Source organism: Macaca thibetana, chromosome 15, assembly GCF_024542745.1.
Source record: "Macaca thibetana thibetana isolate TM-01 chromosome 15, ASM2454274v1, whole genome shotgun sequence".
Taxonomy (NCBI): Eukaryota; Metazoa; Chordata; class Mammalia; order Primates; family Cercopithecidae; genus Macaca; species Macaca thibetana.
Window position 1 is genome coordinate 41,122,492 of NC_065592.1, and position 15,597 is coordinate 41,138,088.

General features: G+C 45.7%; 1 protein-coding gene across 2 annotated transcripts in view; it reads right to left on the bottom strand.

Annotated features, from left to right (window-relative positions):
• The window catches only part of GALNT12 (polypeptide N-acetylgalactosaminyltransferase 12), a 51,802-nt gene extending 36,248 nt beyond the window's left edge, over positions 1-15,554 (bottom strand). Inside the window, exons 1-2 of one of the 2 annotated variants that reach the window (XM_050762127.1) lie at positions 15,382-15,554; positions 8,813-8,913 (exon numbers count right to left, since the gene is read on the bottom strand). Coding sequence is in view for 1 of the 2 variants with exons in the window: in XM_050762126.1 (XP_050618083.1) it covers positions 6,438-6,808 (371 nt within the window). In the remaining variant the exon portion in view is untranslated. Of the gene's footprint in view, positions 1-6,437; positions 6,838-8,812; positions 8,914-15,381 lie in introns of those variants that run through there. The other variant, XM_050762126.1, reaches the window with a different exon arrangement.
• Between the last annotated feature and the right edge of the window lie 43 nt (positions 15,555-15,597).

A 15,597-nucleotide genomic window follows, 5' to 3' on the forward strand; every position in this document is an offset into this window, starting at 1 on the left:
CTCGAACTCCTGACCTCAAGTGATCTGCCCTCCTTGGCCTCCCAAAGTTCTGGGATTACAGGTGTAACCAAATGTGCCTGGCCCCTCCTGATCTTCTTTTATCTTTATATTAAGGCTATCACATAAATGTCTTTTTAAAAAAAACAACTCATATCCTCTGTATAACAGGCCAAGGAGATCATAATATACATTTTTGTGTCTTACCTGCCTAGAATCCTTTCTCCTTTCTTCACTGTTCTGCACTTTGATTTCTCTTTTAAGAGCCAATTTTCCAACTGTCAGTCTATGTGGTTTGTGGAGGGCTGAACATACATAAGCACGTGCATATACACAAACAGACACACACCCCTAACCCTGGAAAGGTTACATGCCTCAGGCCTGACCAATTAATAATCTCCTGATGACATCATTTGAGTCCCTAAATCCAGGGCCAACAATAACCTGAACTGAGTTGTCATCCCAGACTTTTCTGTAATAGAACCCAATATATTTTCTTTTATATTTAAGTCAGTTTGCATTGGGTTTTCAGTCACTTTCAACCAAAAGAATCCTGACTAGTATAGAAAATAATTATTTCTAAAAAGTGAATATAGGACTTCTACTTTCGGCAACATGGAAGACTAAGATGTCTAGGGAAACCCTCCTGGTGTATACACCCAAAAAAGTCTTGATAAAAAGTTTTTAAAAAATCTTTTGGCCAGGTGCTGTGGCTCACACCTGTAATCCCAGCACTTTGAGAGGCCAAGGCGGGAGATCACCTAAGGTCAGGAGTTCAAGACCAGCCTGGCCAACATGGTGAAACCCCATTTCTACTAAAAACACAAAAATTAGCAGAGCGTGGTGGCAGGCGCCTGTAATCCCAGCTACTAGGGAGGCTGAGGCAGGAGAATCACTTGAACCCAGGAGGTGGAGGTTGCAGTGAGCTGAGATTGTACCATTGCACTCCAGCCTGGGCAACAAGAGCAAAACTCTATCTCAAAAAAAAAAAAAAAAAAAAAAAAGAAAAAAAATCTTTTAAATGCATGGCTTAGCTGACAGGAAAGTAAAAGAAGTCTTCATCATGCAGGAACAACAAGAAAATACTAATCTAGATAACATAATTACCAGACATAGAGTATAAAATAAGTATGCCTAATATGCTTAAATAAAAGAAGGCCTCAAATGAACGACAAAGAAAGAAGGATGACAGAGAGATCTGGGTTACTGTAGGCATCTCATAGCAATGGTGCAAACCAGATGACAAGGTAATAATACCTTCAAATGTCAAACTACCAACACAGAATTATATATCCAGCAAAACTTTCACGAACAAGAGCAAAATAAAAACAGTTTCAGATAAAGAAAACTGAGGAATCACAATAGACCTCTCTACAGCAGTTAATACATGATGTATTTCAAGAAGAAGAATCCCAGAAAGGTCTCTGACTCAGGAAAGAATAGTGAGCAAAGAAAATGGTAAACTTGTGGATAAATCTGAACAAATAAATACTGCATTTTTAGCTATCCTAATTTGTCAGTTTAAAAGCAAGACAGAATTAAAATATTGGAGCAAAATGGCATACAAATTAGGAGAGAAGATGATCAATACTAAAGCATTCTATGGTCCATAGTTAATGATTAATTTTAGACTTTGTTGAGTTAAACACATACTTTAAAATTTACCACTAGGGTTAGAAATAGATAATATAACTGCTAAATTAGTAGAGAGGAAAAAAATGGAATGAGAAGGAGGGGGAAAGCCTCTATCAACTCAAAAAGCAGTAGGAAGAAAGAGGAAGAAAACACCAAAAAAAGCGTAACAAATGAAAACATAAAATAAGATGGCACTATCAAATCTAAAAGTATCAGTAAGCACAATAAATGTAAGTGGATATAACTATCTAGCTAAAAGTCAATGATTGTCAGTCTGGATTTTTCTTTTTAAATGGAGTCTTTTTCTGTTGCCCAGTCTGGAGTACAGTGGTACAATCTTGGCTCACTGCAACCTCCAGCCTCCTGGGTTCAAGCAATTCTCCTGCCTTAGCCTCCCGAGTAGCTGGGATTACAGACACCCACCACCATGCCTAGCTAATTTTTGTATTTTTAGTACAGACAGGTCTTCACCATGTTGGCCAGGCTAATCTTGAACTCCTGACCTCAAGTGATCCACCCACCTTGGCCTTCCAAAGTGCTGAGATTATAGGTGTGAGCTACCGCGCCTGGCCTGGATTTTTTTTTAATGACAACACAAAATTGAGCAATATACTATTCAAAGACACACCAAAAACATCTGGACACAGAATGAGTGAAAGAAAAAGGTATCAGGAAAATACTAACCAAAATTGAACATGTTCTGTGGATTTGAAGTACTGAAGTACTGACTCAAGAAAGAATGCCACTCTGATGTTCTCAAGATCGATCTAATAAGAATCCATAAAATTTCCACAACTTTGTTGGAGAAACAAAAGAAACATCAGTCTAATGTCCTACTCCCTCCTGCAACCCCACCAAGACATACTTTTGCTGAATTACCTGTTTAGAACCACTACGAGGCTGGGCATGGTGGCTCACGCCTGTAATCCCAGCACTTTGGGAGGCCAACACGGGCAGATCACCTGAGGTCAGGAGTTTGAGACCAGCCTGGCCAACATGGTGAAATCCCGTCTCTACTAAAAATACAAAAATTAGCCAGGTGTGGTGGCACTTGCCTATAATCCCAGCTACTTAGAAGGCTCAGGCAGGAGAATGTCTTGAACCCAGGACAGGGAGGTTGCAGTGAGCCAAGATTGCACCATTGTACTCCAGCCTGGGCAACACAGCAAGACTCCAACTCAAAAAAAAAAAAAAAAAAAAAAAAAAAGAATTACTTTGCCATCCCAGCACCCAAATTCTGACCCCTGAACTCAGACACACATCTGCAATTATAGTATTAACAAGTCTAAAATCAGAGCAAGTCAAGAAATGCAAACACCATGCTTTCCTTGACCAAATGGTTCATAGTTCTTCTGCCCTGGTAGAGAATGGCTGGTGTTCACATGTATGGTATCCCCATAGATATACCTGGAGAAATGTCCAGCCCTGAGGACACTGTCTGTTACTCCACTCTTTCTCTTCTGCTAAATATCAGAATGCAAATGAGAATGATATTACAGTGATCATCTCGAGTTCCCCATATTCTATGAAAACTAAAACTTTTTGCAAATTTCAGTACATTATTAACAACCATTTTCTTGTGACACACCACTCAACTGACTATGATGTCATCACTGGCTTGAACTATATTTGACCTGTTATTAATCCTTACTTTGTCTAGTTCTGGTATTCTCCACGCCCTCGAAAGCACTCACCCTAAATCTTCTGACTCAGAAATCCACAGGCTCTCGGCCAGTAGCTTTCGCCTGTGGTTGCGTATCAGATTCAGCCTAGGTCCTAGCCACAGAAATTCTGATTTCATTGTTCTGGGGAAGATTCCCGGCATCAATATATTTTTTAAAGTTCCCCAGGGCCACACACCCAGCTATCTTCTCCCCACTTTGATCTGCTATCATCTCAGAGTAAAAATTCCCCTTCTTTGCTGAGATGCTAGTCATACTATACTACTGTGCTTACTTACTATACTACCTATACTTACTATACTTATTTATATTAATATTAATACTTACTATGTTACCATGCAAGGAAGGATTCCTAGTCATCATGAGCCTCCTTTCTCCTCAATTCAGTGCTGTAACTAACAAAACCATACTCGAATCCACTGACATGTAAATTATTAGAGTCATAGAGGGCCAAGGTCTATACTGGGTCTCACAGAACTAGGACCAGCACTCTGAAACGTCTTTTTAGTGGTCTGGCCTTCTACAAGAAGGCAGACACAGTGCCACACCCTTCTGACACCAGGAAGAGCCAAACCAAATGGTCCCTTAGTCATTCCCCACTCCTTTCCTTTGGTAAAAGGCACTGCAGAGTAAAGACTTTCATTAAAAAGTCTAGGAAGCACAGCAAAATGTTAACAATGGTTCCCCCTGAGTGGTAGGTTTATTGATTTTTATTTTTTTCCTTTTCTGTTTCTCTGTGTATGCCAACATTTCTAGAGTGAATATGCATTGCTTTTATAATTAAAATAAACATAGAAATAATCGTACCCACCCAAAAAGGGGGGAATGAGTAAAAGATCTGGACTGTGGCTCTGTGTGACCTGGGTGTGTGGCTTTTCCTCTCTAGTTAGACTAGATGCTCCCTCAGGGCCCTCCTTCCTGCAACATTCAGGGACCTTCATTATCCCTCTGTTTATTAGACTCACAGGGAACCCCATACCCACACTGTGAACTCATGATCTGTCATTCAGGTTTCTCAGGCAAAATCTCAAGACCCTGATTAGCTCCTGGATGAACTGTAATAAAAGTGAGATGCCACAAAAGACCCTGACCCTACTAACCACTCTGAAGTTACACTACCTCTCAAAGCCTGGCCCAACGGAGACCCACACAGCTCAGGCTCACCTTTCTCTCTGGCCGGGTAAGAATAACCCAACAGGCCTTGCTGCAGGAATTAGAAGCAGGAGGCATTCACACTCCTTATCATGCTGGGTTTGGCTTAACTTCCAGGGTCAATGCAACAGCAGGATCTACAAGCAAATCCTGGGAGGACACAGGGCAGCTGCGTCACCATGGAGACAGGTTACCATAAGCCCCACAGGTTGTCTGCAGTGTTTCAAAGAGATATTCACAACCTGGGACAATAAAGGAAGTTGGATCCGGGAAAGAAAAACTACAACCAATCCCTGAATGACTCTCAAAAGCAACCTCCTGAGTACATTCTTGGCAACAGGGAAAGGTGAAAAAAACTAAGATTTAAGCACACAGTGTGCTCCCAGGTACTGGTGCTTTATTAATTCCTAAGTTGTGTTCTTTCCACTCACTTTTATGTAGAATGCATGGAGACTCACTTTTATGAGTTTCCTAGTTTGCAAATGGGGGGAAACCAAGGCTCTGAGAGGCTAAGTAGCTTGCCGGAGATCACAGAAGTGACAAGCAAAAGAACCAGGATTTTATCTCCCCTGGGCTGGATTTAACCTGAAGCTGGGTATAACCTGAAAGCTTCCCCTCCACCTTGCCTCAGCGGGCACCCTTGGGGTTTTGAGGAGCTAAGCATGCGTTAGGCTGGTGAGTGCAGGAACTACTATCAATCCTAAGTTTTACTCAAAAAGACTAACAGTGAAAAATGCCTCAGGCAGAAGCATGAGGCTAGGCATGAGGAGATCCCCAAAACAGGGAGGACAGTGGAAACAGTGGGGCAGAGGTGGGGCATCCTCATTCCATCATTCATGGTCTCTCTGGCCAAGGTACCATGGAGCAGGCCCCCAAAATCCTGAGATCAGCATGGTGCCAAGTGGGCCAGGAGGGCCATAGTCCCTCCAGACCAGTCCTACCACATTCCAACTGAGGGGCCTTGGGTGGGTCACCTATCCTTTCTGAACCTATTTCCACACTTGAAAGCACGAATGTCTTGGAGGGGAGAGGAGTGGCAGGTGCCTGGTGCACACAGCAGGCTGCCCCCACCAGCTCCGATGGGAACCCCCTCTTTGAGCCCTCTTTTCCTCAAAGTCTGTAAAGAGGGGGCTCAAAAAAGGACTTGGAAGATCCCTGACACCTCGAAGAAAAAGTGAGAGCCCAGGAGGCTCAGGGGCAAAGGTGGAAGCAGCCGCCAGTCCTTCCTCCTGCTGCCAGCGTGTGCCCTGGATCCTCACCTAGGCAGGGGCACAACCTGCCCAGCCAGTAGCTCCAACAGGAACTAGGCCTCTTACCATGCTGGCTCCAGTCCAGCACCACCCACATGAGTGAGCTGGGGTGGATTATGGCCAGAAGGAGCCCTTCCCACCCCGTGCCCTTTCCCGCCTTCCTCCACCCAAAGCTCAGAAAGCCAATGCCCAGGGAGAGCGCAAGGAGGCTTTCTAGTGCTGAGGGGCCTTCTAGCCACCTTTCGCCTCACCTGTCCGGGGCTCCCTTGCATCCTGTTTGTCCCTTAGGCCCTGGGACACACAGATGAATGAATGGAGCCGGTCCCCGCCCGGAGTTGTCAGTTTCGCGGAGGCACTGTGAGCCGGGTAGAGCGGGGTTGTCCTGTGTGGGTGCTGGGGGGTCCTCGCCTTAAACCTGTCTGCTTAGCCCTGACCCCCACCTTTTCAGGGAAATGATAACTTCTTAAGGAGAAGGGAGCTAAGAGATCACTTAGTAACAGACTTGCCAATTTCTGGGATTTTTTTTTTTTTTTCTGCTTTCGTCTTTTTTACTTTCTTGCCTCCCCGCCCCCATATGAGCTCTTACACTATCTTCTTCGGAGAGACTCAGGAAGACGCGCCATCCTGGAGACCCCAGCTCCCCGCCCTGCCAATGCTCTGATGGAGAAACTGAGGCCCGGGGCTCTGAGGGCGGGCTTCCTCCCCCGAGATGTGCACTCACAGCGGGTTCCAGCGCTCGGGCAGGCGGCGGTGCAGTGAGATGCGGTCGCTGAGGTAGATGTTAATCTGGTGCAGCCGCACGCTCTCCTCCTGCAGCCGCAGCTCCTCGCCCTGCAGCTGCAGCCGCACCGCCTCGCCCCGCGCGCCCAGCGCGTTCGCGGGCACCGGCGGCCGCGGGAGGACCGGTTCTCGCCGCCCGAGGCGAGGGGTGCGCGGGGGTCCCGGATCCGCAGCCCTGGCCCTGGCCCCGCGCCGCGCCCGCAGCACCGAGCCCAGCCCGGCCAATGCCAGCAGCGCCAGCAGCACCAATAGCGCGTCGCGACCGCGCCGCAGTCCCCGCGGGCAGCGCCGCCGCGCCGTGCGCCCCGACATGCGCCCGCCTATAGCGGCCAGCGCTCAGCGCGCCCCAAGGCGGCGGCGGAGGCCGGGACCCGGATCCCGGAACCGCCGCGCCGCCCCGCCCCCGGCCCGCCCCACCTGCGCGCCGCCCCCTTTCCGTCCCGGCGCCCGCCAGCCCGAGCGCAGCCCCCGGAGTGGCTCATTTCAGCTGGGTCCTCACGTGGGCTGGCTGAGACTTGCATCTTCCTTCTTGGGCTATGGTGCATTATTAAGGAGACAGTGGTGGTAAAACCCTTAGCGCCTGGCATATTGTAGGCGCTCAGTAAATGTTGGCTGAATGCACCCTGCAGGGTGCTATGAATTCTACTGCCATTATCTCATCTGATCTTTACACAGTCCAATAAAACAACCATGAACTAAGATTATGAGCTCCCTTTTACAAATGAGGAGATGGAGGTGCGATGAGATCAATAGACACCACGCTGCCCCACTGACTCCTGCAGGCCCAGCTTCTGCCATATTCTGGAGTCCCTGAATAGCAAACCCTCGCCTGGCTCGCCTCGTGATAGCTCTGTGACTTCTGAGGCTAGGTGCAAAAGGCCATGAAGGCTGTACATGATAGTTCACACCTGTAATCCCAGGCCGAGGTAAGAGGATCACTTGAAGCCAGGAGCTTGAAACTAGACTGGTCAACACAGCAAGACTCCCATCTCTACAGAAAAATTTCATAATTAGCCAGGCATGGTGGCATGTGCCTATAGTGCCAGCTACTTCAGGAGGCTAAAGCAGGAGGATTGTGTGAGCCCAGGAATTGGAGGTTACCGTGAACTATGCGCCCTGCGCTGCAGCCTGGGTGACAGAGCGAGATCCTGTTTCTATTAAACAACAACCAAAAAAGGCCATGAAGCTGCTGCCTTGTTCATGAGATCACTGCTGTGGGAACCTTGAGCTGCCAGGGGCGAAGTAAGTCTAATGGAGTAGACAAATATTAAAAAGATAATTAGAACTGTGTTAAGTGTTTTGAAGAAGAATTACAGGGCAGTAAAAGGGCTTAGAATAGTAGAACTTGATCTAGTTTGGGGGGTTTGGAAAGCTTCTCTGATGAAGTAGTGTTTACACAGATATCTGAATGCAAAAGTGATAGCAGAGATTTCAAATCATATCTTAAATTAATCTGGAACTTCCTCTGCTGGTGTCTAGCTCAGGGAAAAGAATTGTTCTACATCACCTGTAGAAGGATAAAGTATAAGCTGTACTTTTGTTGTTGTTTGTTTTACCATGGGAAGTTGGTCCAAAGCTTTTTATCAAATATTCTCAAGGAGACCAGAAGCCCAGAAAGTTTAAAAAGCACAAATCTGGTCCAATTCTCTCATTTGACAAATGCGGGGTCTGAGATACAGGGTGGGGAGAGGACCTTGAACTTGGCGGCTTAGGTAGAAGTAGAATCTAACTTGCTGTTGTTTTCACACAACCTCTGGCTACTGGTATCCCCAGAGGAAATCTCCCTCAGGTTCCAGGAGGGGGATGGGTTTTGGGGTGAACCCTGCAAAGCAACTCCCACTCAGGACAACCTGCTGCTAATATTAGACTAGAGGGAAGTGGCTCTGCCCACAGTGCTCAGGGCCCCACCTGCTTCCCACGCATAATAGAGTCTGCTAGTTAATGCCAGAAGGTGGATGTGATAGGTTGGCCTGGACCTGAGCCCTTTGGCCTCTGTTCAGACACCCAACACATTTAAGATCTGCGGTCAGATTAGAAAACAGACAAGGATTACAATTCATAATGTCTTGGATCCGCTATTGGAATGCTTCTCAATAGAGATTCAGATGCAGAGAAAAGAGCAATGCAATCAGGCCTTACAAGACATGGGCTCAAGCCCCAGGTAATAGATAAAAGCTGTTGTTTACTGAGCACCCACTGTGTGCTGTAAACTGCTGGACTTTCTTTTTTGTGTACTTTCTCATTTCACCCTATGACAACCTTGCAAGGTTGACAGATGAGAAAACGTCTAGGCTCAAGAGAAGGGAAGCGACTTACCCAAGGTTACAGAACATGCAAGCGGCAGAGGGAGGATTTGTATCTGGGTCTCCTGACTCCCAGGCGAGGATTTCCCACCACACCACTCGCTGTTGGGCAGGCTGCAATGAGATCCAAAGGCAGCTTAGCTTAGGGGGTCGGAACACAACCTTGAAGCCCACTTGCCAGAGCTCAACCCGGCCCCATCACCAATTGCAGTGTGACCTCAGGCAAGTTACTTTACTTATCTCGGCTCAATTTGCTCATGTATTAATTGGTGATATAACGATAGCACCACCTGAACAGGGTTGTTGGGAAGATTGAGTGATACAGTCTACACAGTCAGCCTCCTGGGGCACAAAACAGAGTGGAGAGAGTGTCAGCAGGGCAAATGGAAGATGTCCAGCACCTTACTGCGTGAAGCGTGATATTTAGAACAGAAACACCACCTGGGAGCTTGCTGGAAATCTAGCATCTTTTCAACAGAGGTAAAGCCCTTGGGTTTGTTGCTATTTTCAGGGGGCTTATCTGTTCACTAATTGTACCATGTTATGTCATCGGCTGCTCATCAACAAGTAGATTTCTCTAGAAGGCACTTTTAACTTGTCATATTAGCTCTCTTCATAGGAGTTATTACATTCCTTTTAGAGTTTAATATGATCTATGGTAGATGTGGTATTTCAAATATTAGTGAGGAACATGTGCCTAATTCAAGTAATAATTGGGACAACTTGATAACCATTTGGAAAAAATTCAAATGAAGTCCCACTGGAAAAAATTCAAACCAAGTCCCAACATCACACTTTACATCAAAATAAATTCCAAATGATCTAAAGATGCCACAGTAAATAAGAAAAAAAAGGGAAGGAAGGAAGGAAGGAAGGAAGAAAGGAAAGAAGGAAGAAAGGAATTTAATGATAAAAGTATTAAAAGAGAAAAACCAGAGACCAAACGGAAAATATTTCTAAATGTGACTATATAAAAAATTTTTGAATTCTGTAAGGCTTCCAGTATAACAGAAAGTCCAGGAACAAAAGGCAAGTCAGAAAAAGATATTTGCAGATACCTTTTACCCAGTATGTGAATCAACAGGGAAATGAAGAGAACAAACAGAAATAAGAACGGGCAAAGGATTTGAATAGACAGTTCCCACCCAAAAGGATATATGGTTTATACATGTATAAACATATGCTCAATCTCTCTAAAATACATACAAAATAAACCTACCCTGAAATATTTTTTCACCTATCAGACTGGCAAAAATGAAAAAGGTTATTAATTCCAGTGTTGGTAAGGATGTGAAAAAACACACTCTCATCCACTGTTGGTAGGAATGCAAACTAGTATATAATCTTTTGGAAAGCAATTAGGCCACATTTATTAGAAATGTTAATATTAACATCTTTTTGATTTTGCAATTCCACATCTAGGAATCTGTCCAACAAACATAGACTCATAAGTGCTAAAAAGATATGCATACAAGGAAGCTTATGGCAGTATTGTACACAAAAGCAAAAAGTTGGAAACAACCCAAATTTCCATCAAGAGATTATAAAATAAAATATTGCACATCCATACGATACCATAATATACCACAGTGCTATTTACAAGCATGAGTTAGTTGTAGGCATTTCACATACACATGTGTTCAAGATGCATTGTAAAGAAAAGAGAAGCAAGTCATGGAGCTATATGAATAGTATGATCCTATTTTTGTAAAATAATATATATTAACATATAAAAGGGGAAAAAATCTAAAGGAATATTTACCAAACCATTAACTATATTATATTTACTTCTGATGGGTGAGATTCTGTGGTCCTTTTACTTTTGTTCCATTTATTTGTTTTTTTCAACAAATATTTATTGATCACCTACCATCTGGGAGCCAGTATGCTAGAATCTGGGGATTTGAGGTAAACAATGTCCAAAGTCATTGATCTCAAGGAGTTTACATTCTATATTTCTACAACATCAGAATTCTTTAAAACAATCATTACCTTATTAGGGGAAAAAACACATTTAGAGTAAATATTGTACTCTTTCGAGATTATTTGACTTCTAAGCCTTTCTTATCTCCTGCCTAATCCACTCTATCAGTCTCTGGTCCTCCTTTCCCCCTGCTCTCTCCTTCCAACATGTTTCCTCCTTTTTCCTGCAACGACCTAGACCCCACCCATCATTTCTGCCCAACTTGTAGCCAAGCTCTCCCATGAAGCTGTCAGTGGCATCCTCCAAACTGTGATATCAAAACTCATAGACCCCACTGTTCTGCAGTCATGTGGGATACCCTGGGAGCCATGAGACCATGTTTCTATCATTCAACACACATAATGCCTAGCACACAGAAGGTACTTAGTAAATGCTGGCTGAGCCTGGTACCGTGGCACACACCTATAGTCCCAGCTACTCAGGAAGCTAAGGCAGAAAGATCACTGGAGCCCAGGAATTTGAAGCTGCAGTGCACTATGATGGTGTCTGTGAATAGCCTCTACACTCCAGCCTGGGCAATAAAGCAAGACATCATATCTAAACAATTCAAAATTAAGAAAAAATTTTAATTTAAAAAAGTTGGTTGAGGCCGAGCGCGGTGGCTCAAGCCTGTAATCCCAGCACTTTGGGAGGCCGAGACGGGTGGGTCACGAGGTCAGGAGATCGAGACCATCCTGGCTAACCTGGTGAAACCCCGTCTCTACTAAAAAATACAAAAAACTAGCTGGGTGAGGTGGCGGGCGCCTGTAGTCCCAGCTACTCAGGAGGCTGAGGCAGGAGAATGGCTTAAACCTGGGAGGCGGAGCTTGCAGTGAGCTGAGATCTGGCCACTGTACTCCAGCCTGGGGGACAGAGCGAGACACCGTCTCAAAAAAAAAAAAAAATTGGTTGAATGGAATTGTGTTGGCAATGAGGTGCATTGCTCAGATCACCCTTCAGGGGAACCTTTTAGGGGAAACATGGTTGACTGTGAGCTGCGAGTGGCTATGCCTTTGGATCCTTTGTGGTATCCTCTGGCTACTCCCAGTCAATGACTGAGCATGGTGTGGTACCAGAACGTGGCCACATCTGCATGATATAGGACACAACCCGTGCTTGGGAATCCCCCATCTGCCTGGCTGAGACTTTCCCTCCTCACTTCCCACTCTCCTTTCTCAAGTATCAGACCTGCATCATGGTTTGAGGGCTCCCCATCCCTTTTCCCCCACCTTCCCCTTTCCCTCTTTTTGAGACGGCATCTCACTCTGTCGTCCAGGCTGGAGTGCAGAAGCATGATCTCTGCTCACTGCAACCTCCGCCTCCCAGGTTCCAGCGATTCTCATGCCCCAGCCTACCAAGTAGCTGGGATTACAGGCGCGCACCACCACACCTGGCTAATTTTTTTTGTATTGTAGTAGAAATGGGGTTTCACCGTGTTGGCCAGGCTGGTCTCGAACTCCTGACCTCAAGTGATCCACCCACTTTACCTCTTTATCTTTTGTAGGTATTTTTCCCAGAAACAAACAAATAAACAAACAAACATCTAGGCATCTGATTCTTAGAGGATCCAAACCAACACAGGAACCAATGAAAAAATTTAAAAAGGCTGGAAGAGAATTCATAAACAATAAGGCTATAGCTATACTTGCATAGAAAGATGTGCTGGATCTGTGCTTCACAAACGTTAATGTATGGTATGGTGAGTCACCTGGGGATCCTGTTGAAATGCCAAATCTGGTTAAGTAGGTCTGATGTGGGCCCAAGATGTCACATTTCTAACAAGCTCCCTGGTGATACCAGTGCTGCTGGCCCAAGAACCCCAGATTGAGCAGCAAGGTACCAGACATCATCCATTGGTCCCTGCTGTTTCTTTTCACCCTGTTCTGTGCCCTGGGAGGCAGACTGCATGAACTGTATCAGCAGGCTCCAAGCCTCTAGCTTCCAGTAGGGTTTACTAATGAGGAGCACTGGCAGGAGATCAGAGGGCAGGAGCGGAGTGAGGTCAGAGGTTTTTATTCATCTGAAGACAGCTCCCTACTGAGTTGCTGTGGGTTGACTCTGTCCCTCTACCAAAGGCTGTAGCTCCTATCAGGTAGGTCTCTGCAGTTTTCTCTCTTGCAGAATTCCAGTATCTGCTCTCCCCTTATCCCCTTCAGGCCTGGGGTGGTAACAGCTCTCTACTATTATCAGCCCTGGAGTACTGCACCATCGCTCATGGCTCTTAGTAAATCCTGCCTATACTTCTGTAAATGGTCCTTTAGTAAGCATTCCCCAGCTCCTCAGCCAAGTGTGCCATCTGTTTCCTGGTGGGACCCTGATTGCTACAAGCGCTGTCCAATGCAGTATTTCTATAAGAGCAGAAAACTGGAAACAAGCTAACTGTGCCTTGTTTCTGTTTGTTTGTTTGTTTGAGAGTCTTGCTCTGTCATTCAGGCTGGAGTGCAGTGGCACAATCTCAGCTTACTATAACCTCTGCCTCTCAGGTTCAAGTGATTCTCATGCCTCAGCCACCTAGGTAGCTGGGATTACAGGCATGTGCCACCACATCTGGCTGTTTTTTTTCTTTCTTTTTTTTTTTGTATTAGAGATGGGATTTCGCCATGTTGGCCAGGCTGGTCTCGAACTCCTGGCCTCAAGCAGTCCACCTGCCTTAACCTCCCAAAGTGCTGGGATTACAGGCATGAACCACCACACCTGGACTCAACTGTGCCTTATTCTAAAATGATTAAATGGGCTGGGCGCACTGGTTCACACCTGTAATCCCAGCACTTTGGGAGGCTGAGGCAGGTGGGTCACTTGAGGTCAGGAGTTCAAGACCAGCCTGGCCAACATGGCGAAACCCCGTCTCTACTAAAAATGCAAAAATTAGCTTGGCGTGGTGGCGGATGTCTGTGATCCCAGCTACTAGGGAGACTGAGGCAGGAGAATCGCTTGAACTCAGGAGGCAAAGGTTGCAGTGAGCCAAGATCACACCACTGCACCCTACCTGGATGACAGAGTGAGACTCCATTTCAAAAAATAAAATAGAAATAAATAAAAATGATTAAATATAGTATATCTGCCGAATGGTGTTTCGTGCAATCATTTCTTTATTTTTATTATTAATTTTTTTTGGAGATGGAGTCTCACTCTGTTGCTCAGGATGGAGTGCAGTGATGCAATCTCGGCTCACTGCAACCTCCATCTCCCAGGTTCAAGCAATTCTTCTGCCTCATGCTCCCGAGTAGCTGGGATTATAGGCACACGCCACCACGCCTGGCTAATTTTTTTTGTATTTTTAGTAGAGACAGGGTTTCACCGTGTTGCCCAGGCTGGTTTCGAACGCCTGAGCTCAGGCAATCTGACTGCCTCAGCCTCCCAAAGTGCTAGGATTGTTACAGGCATGAGCCACATCACCGGGCTGCAACCATTTTTTTAAAATGTAGCAGTCTGTATTTACCTACATGGAAAGGTGCCCAAGACATTTGTTAATGGAAAAAGAAAAAAGAAAAAAAAAAAAAAAGCAAGATTCAGAATAGCATGCGTAGTATGAACCCATTCATTTACAAAAATAGTAAATTATCCATTTGTTAAGGCTTGGAATGCAAATGACTACAATGCTCCTCAAAATAAACCTCACCAGAAAGAATGTGGGGAGGGATTTTCTAACTTAGTCTCTTTCTATCACTTGGTTCTGCTTTCTTTTGTGGTGACTTCACTCAGGCAGGCTGTCTTCAGGTGGTGGCGGAGTGAGCACCAGTTTGGCTTACAATATCCTGACATCCTGATAGCTGGCAACCTCAGCAGAGAGGGCCTCATTCTCAATTGCTTTAGCAAAAATCCTGGGCTGGGCTGGGCTGGGCACGGTGGCTCATGCCTGTAATCCCAGCACTTTGGGAGGCTGAGGGAGGAAGATCACTTGAGGTCAGGAGTTTGAGGCCAGCCTGGACAACATGGTGAAACCCCGTCTCTACTAAAAATACAAAAAATAGCCGAGCATGGTGGCAGGTGCCTGTAATCCCAGCTACTCGGGAGGCCAAGGCAGAGAACCACTTGAACCCAGGAGACAGAGGTTGCAGTTTGTGGGGATTGCACCGCTGAACCCCAGCCTGGGAGAGAGAGTGAGACTCCATCTCAAAAAAAAAAAAAAAGTCCTGTGCTGAAGTCAATCAGGATATGTGCTAACCACTGAAGCACACAGACTGTGAGTACGGGAGAAAGGCTTCCCAAAAGAAAAAGGGTGTCCGGAGAGAATATTTCATAGCAGACATTTGTTATCCTTTTGACTGCCCAGCATCTGAACCCCCTTCCTAGATTTGGGAGTCCCCTACCTTCTGAGGCAGAAACTACTTCCCACTATTATATGAGCACATGACCGAAGTTGGGCCAATCAGGCACTCCCACCTCAGCCTCTGAATCTGAAGCCAGTAACACCAAAAAGGGCCTGAACCAACCCCATCTTCCTACAGGGTGCACCTGTGGCATGAGATTTGGGTCATTGTTCCTGGCTTTGGGGCCTCCAGAACTGGTTCTCAGGCTCTCATGGATCTGTGAGCTACAGAAGAACCTTGAACAGTGTCTGGACATAGCAGGCACTCAACACATATTTGTTGAGAATGGAAGACCGGAGTCCTACTTACAGTTCTCCTGCAGAATAGTCGTGGAGTCTTTAGCAAGACACAACCTCTTTGTGCCTCAGTTGCCTCCTCTGTAACCTAGGGATGATCATCTGGGCCCTCCCCGGTGGCTGGCAGGCCTGCAATGAAGATCAAATGTGGGTCTCCAGCTTTAGAGTGCATCAGAATCACCCAGAGGGCTTGTTAAAATATAGGTTGCTGAACCCACACCCAGAATTT